The 7,499-nt window shown below is 45.2% G+C and overlaps 1 protein-coding gene across 1 annotated transcript; it reads left to right on the forward strand.

Annotated features, from left to right (window-relative positions):
* Positions 1–973: 973 nt before the first annotated feature.
* On the forward strand, positions 974–3,459 carry GCNT3 (glucosaminyl (N-acetyl) transferase 3, mucin type). The gene has a single exon (XM_053365429.1). It carries the CDS (start codon positions 1,155–1,157, stop codon positions 2,469–2,471), a length of 1,317 nt encoding a protein of 438 aa, XP_053221404.1. The 5' UTR covers positions 974–1,154; the 3' UTR covers positions 2,472–3,459.
* Positions 3,460–7,499: the final 4,040 nt, after the last annotated feature.

The raw sequence follows: 7,499 nt of genomic DNA on the forward strand, positions 1-7,499 counted from the left end.
TGGTTATGATATCTTAAGAGGGGTCCAAATGCATTGAGAAAAGGCAGAGAAAAATATACTAACTATACAAATACACTATATTATACAAATATTTTTATATTCAAAGTATGCAGTAGATTCTTCAGTCAGAAAGACTTTTGGAGCAGTTTACCCTCCAGGGAAAAGGGCAGGTGTGGGCGAGGAAGAGGAAAACAAGCAAAAGTCAGGCCTTTGAATCCTTCTTTTGGAACTCTCCTCAGACCAAGCCCACTCCCCAAATGGCAGTTATCTCCCCAATCCACACCCATCACCAGCCCTCCTCAAGTGTGTTTGCCTGGCTGGAACATGTCCTTGAACCACAACCACACCTGTCCTTTGCCTGGATGGAGAATGGAGTTGTGTGTTTGTGTGCATTCCCTTTGGTAGGAATGTAACCTATGTTACACAGGTAAGACAATGTCTCAGTTGCCCCACCCACTTTTGCCTCTGCCCCGCCCCCCCCAGCAAGTGGCCCCTGGAAGACTGTCCATGAGGCATTGAGCTGGGCTGGGAAATGTTTCCCACCCCATCTTGGAAATAACTGACACTAAAAAGTCTGGGGAGATTTTTGAAAATGTAATGATTCACCTGATACGGAAAAGACACAGTGCAGATGCCAGATGAGTCTTTCGGCGAAGCCAGTTCCACAATTGGAACCACACCTCTCTCCCCCGCCCCCCCCCCGGATCCCAATAATCACAAATGCCACCTTTCACATTATATTCTTCTTGGTACAGACAATATTTAGAATCCCAGATCTACCAGAAAATCAAGTAACTTATTAAAGTTCACTGATGCTCTAATGGAAAGTTAAGCCTCTTTTAAACCTCCCATACGTCCTGTTTTTCATTTTGCACTGGATTGCAACATCTCCAGGGTGAAAAGACGTTGCTGTGAAACAAGCCTCTTCCCTCCCTCCCTGGGTGACGCCTGACAGCTCATCTGAGCTCTCAGGTTACGTTTGGCAGCAGCACAGATATGAGGCAGGCTGGACTGAGGAAGCACTGCTTAGAGCACCTGTGGCTGCCAAGGTGATGTGGACAAGAAACCTTTGAGTAGGCTCAGAAGTTTACTGGCCTGGGAGAAGGATTTTGGGCTTCACTATCAGGGTCCTTCTCTGCACCCTGCCCCCCAAAATGTATTGGTTTGAAAGAAAGTTCCTGGGTCGAATCTCACGCCTGCTGGTGTTTGGGAGCCTGATGCTGTTTGCCACTGGCCTTCTGAAATACTCCACTTGGCAATGTGGCTTCAGCCACTTGGGAAAAGACATCGCAGACCCCGGGATTCAGTTCTGCAAAGACAGGCTCTACCAGTCTGTGAGACTCGCTCCCGAGGGAAATATCAGCTGCTCACGGATCAGCAGAGGGGACCCCAAAGAGATCGAGAAGGCTATTCTGAGCAGGCTGCAACTCAAAAACAAAAGGGATCTCCTGGGAGAGAAAGAGTACCTGAACATGACTGAGGACTGTGGACTCTTCAAAGAAAGCCGGAGGTATATCGAGTTCCCACTGAGCAAAGAGGAGGAGGATTTCCCCATCGCTTACTCCATGGTGGTCCATGATCAGATTGAAATGTTTGAGAGACTGTTGAGGTCCATCTATGCCCCCCAGAATGTGTACTGCGTCCACGTTGACAGGAAGGCCCCAGAACCTTTCCAAGAGGCAGTCCGGGCCATTGCCTCCTGCTTTGGGAATGTCTTTGTGGCATCTAAGCTGGAGCGTGTTGTGTATGCTTCGTGGTCCAGGGTCCAAGCTGATTTGAACTGCATGGAAGACCTCCTTCAGAGCAAAGTACATTGGAAATACCTCCTGAACACCTGTGGGACAGACTTCCCCATCAAAACCAACGCAGAGATTGTCCATGCTCTAAAGCTTTTGAATGGGAAAAACAACATGGAGTCAGAGAAACCGTCAGAGAGCAAAAAGGGCCGGTGGAAGTACCGGCACGAAGTGACGAATTCTGTGGTGAGAACCTCCACTGCAAAGAACCCCCCTCCACAAAGCTCCCCCATGTTCACTGGGAACGCATACATCGTGGTCACCAGAGAGTTTGTTCAACATCTTTTTGAAGATCCAATGGCAAAAGCACTGATAGAGTGGTCCAAAGATACTTATAGCCCAGACGAACATTTGTGGGCCACTCTGCACCGGATGCCGGGAGTCCCAGGGTCAGTCCCCTTTAGTGCTAAATTTGACCTGACGGACATGAACGCCATTCCAAGGTTGGTGAAATGGTCCTACAGTGAAGGAGACATCAGTAAGGGGGCCCCTTATCCTCCTTGCTCAGGCTCTTACCGGCGAGCAGTGTGTGTCTATGGGGCAGGCGACCTACACTGGATGATCACCCAGCACCACCTGTTTGCCAACAAGTTTGACCCCAGAGTTGATGACTATGCCTTACAGTGTTTAGAAGAGTACCTGCGCTACAAATTAATCTATGGGAAGCAGCTCTGAGTGAATGCCTATAAGGTTCCTCACCAAGAAGACAATTTAGAAACTTACGTTTTGAGGTCCTGGCACATGGATCTATCTAGTATGATGGTCAACCCATTCCTAAAGTACTTAGCTAGCAGCCAGTAATCTCTTCACTGAGATCTCAGAGACATACATTTGAGTGTTGCATAGGTCAAGGAAAGAAGGTGCCGGGAGGAGGAAGGTGACTTATGGGGAAGCTGCACTGGGGGCGGGGGGGGGGGGGGGAGATTTGTTAGTCACTCTCCTGCCTTGTGCTGCTCCATTGCCTGAAGGAAAATCTGATGCACAGCTTTGGTTACATTTACTTTTTTTCTTTAATGAGTGTATGTGAAGGAAGAAGTGAACAAATTGTTATTTAATCAAGTCTCTATTTACTGTGTTCCTTTTCCTGTATGTAAAATGTGTGGGGATTATAGTGACTGCACTGATGATGGGAAGGCTCTGATAGGCATAATATAGCAGGACTGGGTTAAAAATCATCTCATGGCTCAATCTGCTTTGAATGTTTTTGCAAGTTGCACCTGAACTTTCTCCCTCAGCAAACCAGGGGATTATTTTTTCTCAACTTGAGTGGTAGAGTTTCAACAGCAGGTTTTTTTTTCCACACTACCTGTTTCCTGGTGAGATGAGAGCCCTTGAGATTTAGAATGGTTTTGTAATATGTTTCCGTAGAAATATACAAATTTTCACAGGCATTGCTGGATTGTGATGTAGCACCCGTTTCTTGGAGCTGCAACAACTCAGATGTCTGTCTTCTGCACTACTTGCAGCTCAGCTTTTAAACATTGTTTGTTTGTTTTTCAGTTCATGTGCAAGTAAAGTATGTTTGGTAGTTAGTAGCCACTAGCCATCAAAAGCCATCAACACATTTAAGGAAGCACCAGTGTGGTTGGCTATTTAGCTATTAACTAAGCAAAGACCTAAGAAAAAAACAAGTCTCCCATATCTAAAAAGGATGATGACAATGATAGATAGATAGATGATAGATAGATGATAGATGATAGATAGATGATAGATAGATAGATAGATAGATATAGATATAGATATAGATAGATAGATAGATAGATAGATAGATGATAGATAGATAGATAGATAGATAGATAGATAGATGATAGATGATAGATAGATAGATGATACCTCTTTAAACAGCTGTGGTTTCCCCCAAAGAATCCTGGGAACTGTAGTTTGCTGAGAGTTGCTAGGAGGCCCCATTTTCTTCTCACAAAGCTACTATACCCAGAGCTCCCCATGAAGAGGAGTTTATTATTAAACCACTCTGGGAACTGTAGTTCTGGGAGGGGAACAGGGGTCTCATAGCAACTCAACACCCTTAAAAAATTACAGCTCCCTGAATTCTTTGAGGGAAGCTATGACTGTTTAAGATGGCATCATATTGCTTTAAGTGCATAGTCTGCATGTGGCCTTATTAAAATTCATCTATAAATTGAGACTTCCCATGCTGGAAGGTTGGGTAACAATACTTTCTGATGTAGACAGAGGTTGGATCAGTGAAGGGACTGGAGGGCAGCAGAAAGATGTAGCAGCAGAAAGTACTCAAAACCAGCTCAGTTGGTAGACCATGAGACTCTCAGTCTCAGGGTTGTGGGTTCAAAATCCATGTTGCGTGAAAGATCTTCATTGCAGGGGGTTGGACTAAATGACCCTCATAGCGTCTTCCAGCTCTGCATTCTATGATCCACACAAGTCTCCTGCATACTAACAAGGAAGACTTCAACCACAAAAGCTGTCTCTCGTCATTTCATCTCCAGGCTGAAAATAAGGCTGAAAGAGCATCCATATTGGTTTGGGGCCTCGGGGAGGCAGTACCAGCCAAAGTTCGGTATGGTTGGCTGATGGCCCACACTCCCCTACTCCCATACCCCTCAACATTTCTCAGATGAAAATAGGGACATAGTAGTAGTAGTAGTAGTAGTAGTAACAACAACAACAACAACAACAACAACAACAACAACAATTCGTATCGTATCGTAACAACAACAACAACAATTGTATTATTTATATTCTGCCCATCTGACTCTGGGCGGCTTCCAACATATATAAAAACGTAATAATCATTAAACATATAAAAACCTCCCTATACAGGGCTGCCTTCAGATGTCTTCTAAAGGTTGTATAGTTACTTATCTCCTTGGCTCGAGGTTGCTTAACTCTATACCCTCCAACATTTCTCCAATTAAAATAGGGACGTCCTAAGGAAAGCAGGACATTCTGGGATCAGATCAGAAACCGGGGCGGCTTCTGTAAATCCGGGACTGTCCCTGGAAAATAGGGACACTTGGAGGGTCTCCACTCCCCCCAGCCAGATTGAGGGTAGGTGCCCCCCCAAGTGTGTCTTGCTCAAGGGCCTCCAAAAACTATAGTTGACACTGTGGGGAGAGAAGATGTGGGGGCCTCCCCTACTAAAAGAGATCTAAAGGAAAGAGGCAGGGAGGGTGAGGGGCTTCGGAGTCGTTGGAGATGGAACTTGAATGAGTCTGGATGCCTTTTGCACATCTGAAGCACCTTCTTTCCCTCAAAGAATTCTGGGCCTGTGATTTGTTGAGGGTTGATGGGCACTGTAACTTCGGGTGAGGTAAACTACAGTACCCAGAAGGGTTGAAACATTTTCAGTTACAGTTTTGTTTCCTTGGATCATTGCAAAGTTTAGTTCCACATTGGAACCTGTGTTAAACTTTCCAAGTTGGCAGTGGGGCTTAGGATTTTATTTTATGTAGCTGCTGGTCCGGTTTTTGCTAATGCAACATGCATGCTTCTGCTACCTACTGACATCAATCTGGCGTTGTTGGTATTAGTGATTGTGTTAGAAATGCCTAGCTCAGACTTCCCCACCTTCAGTGCTTTGGGCTACAATTCACACTAGTTGCTGGAAACCACAAGAGGGAAGAGGCCTCTTGTGCAGGTTTGCAAGGTTCCACAGGCAACTGCTCAGCCACTGTGAGAACAGGATTCTGGACTAGATGAACTCATGGCCTGATCCAGCCGATGTCTTATGTTCCCCAGAGGTGGGGAACCTGCGGCCTTCCTGATTTTGCCTAGAATGGCTGGGCACTCCAGTCAGATGGGTGGCATATTATTATTATTATTATTATTATTATTATTATTATTATTATTATTATTTGCTGAATAATAACTCCCATCTTCCATGCCTGTTGGCCATGCTGGCTGGAGGTTGATAGGAGGTGGAATCCAATGACATTTGGAGGGCCACAAATCGCATACCATTGATCGGAAGGTCGGCAATTCAAATCCCCACGACAGAGTGAGCTCCCATTGCTCTGTCCCAGCCTCTGCCAACCTAGCAGTTCAAAAGCATGCCAGTGCAAGTAGATAACTACGTACCACTGCAGCAGGAAGGTAAATGGTGTTTCCATGCACTCTGGCACTTGTCACGGTCCGCCGTGCACCAGTAGCGGTTTAGTCATGATGGCCACATGACCCGGAAAGGTGTCTGTGGACAAATGCCGGCTCTCTCAGTCTGAAAGTGAGATGAGCGCCACACCCCATAGTCACCTTTGACTGGACTTAACCATCCAGGGGTCGTTTACCCTTTACCTTTTTTACCATTGATCTAGTAAGATCAGTTGACCTTTGTTGACTGCTTCTATATTATCATGCCTTGTACATTCCATGATGATTTTACACAATGAAAGATTAGGAAATTATGTGTTTTCTACCTTCCTTGTACATATTTGCACCTATGTAAATAGATAGTTCTTTCCAGTTATGTGATATTGGCTTGTGCCTTATGTATCAACCTTGTGTGTACGTGTGTAAATCACAAGGTGGCCCAACTCACAAATGATTCAGAGTAAAGTGAAGCAGCCGCTGTTTACCCACTTACGTTTGCCTTCTGCTCTTTGCTTTGTAGGCCTGCTTTCTACTGCCATAAAGATAAGGAAGATTACCTGCAGTCAGTTAGCTATTGTGAGAACCCTGATAGGGAATATAAAATCTAAACAAGTGGGGCAAAGGGCACACCTGACAGAGCTGTAAGTGCAGAAAGGTGGATAGGGAGGTTTACCAGGGCGGAAGTCTTCACATTTTCTGTGTTCGGGGAAGCTTTTCTGTCAAGGAACTGGTGTCCTTTTTGTGGAAGTGGGATGGGAGCGAAATGGGTTTCAAAGTGTGGCCTGGATGTGGTTAAACATCCTGCAATTCTGCAGCCACATAGGAAAGTTTTGTTCTGAAAAGAAGACGACCTTTTGGTGGCTCACGGTTCTAAGCCATGGCGTCAAATCTGCATTCCAAGGAAATGCGTCAGTGCAAATATTTAGGATTTGGTTTGAGGCCAGAAATTCTGTCGGATTTTTACGTCATAAGGCCAAATGCACACAAGACATTGCTTGTTTTGTGTTCCTTCCCTTTTCATCACTCTCATTCACTTGCTTTCCCCCTTTGCCTTAAAAGCTTACAGAAAGCTAAACTAACTGCTCTCTGGCACCAGGCAGGAAAGGCAGAGGTTACTTAATGTGTTGGATTTTTCTCTGTTGGTTAAAGATTGTAAATATTTGCAATCTACAAATGTGTTGGTAGACTGCAAATCTAAAGAGGTGCAATTGAGATAAGTAGCAAAAGAATCTGGTTTGTTTCCCAATTTCTCCCCCCCCCCCCCCGTTTATCTTGTTTCTGCCACTTGGAAGGTTAGCACTATGGAGTTCTCTACCTGATATGCATTTATGTTGATTTTGTAAAATAAATTAAGATTGGACAAAATCCATCTGGATAACATTTGCTGGATGTGCTCTTGCTATGGAGGAAAATACAGAGGTGTTCCTGAGATGCTGGAGTCAAAATCAGGCCACATGTGTGAAGACTGATTAGAATACAGTATAGGGGAGTTGCTTTATACCAAGTCAGGCCACTGGTCCACCTACCTTATTGCTGTTGACACTAACTGGCAGCACCTCTCCAACCTGGGGGTTTCCCCCAGCCATACCTGGAGTTGTCGGGAACTGAACTCGGGGCCTCCTGTATGCAAAACATGTC

The sequence above is a fragment of the Podarcis raffonei genome, chromosome 14, assembly GCF_027172205.1.
Source record: "Podarcis raffonei isolate rPodRaf1 chromosome 14, rPodRaf1.pri, whole genome shotgun sequence".
Lineage (NCBI taxonomy): Eukaryota > Metazoa > Chordata > Lepidosauria > Squamata > Lacertidae > Podarcis > Podarcis raffonei.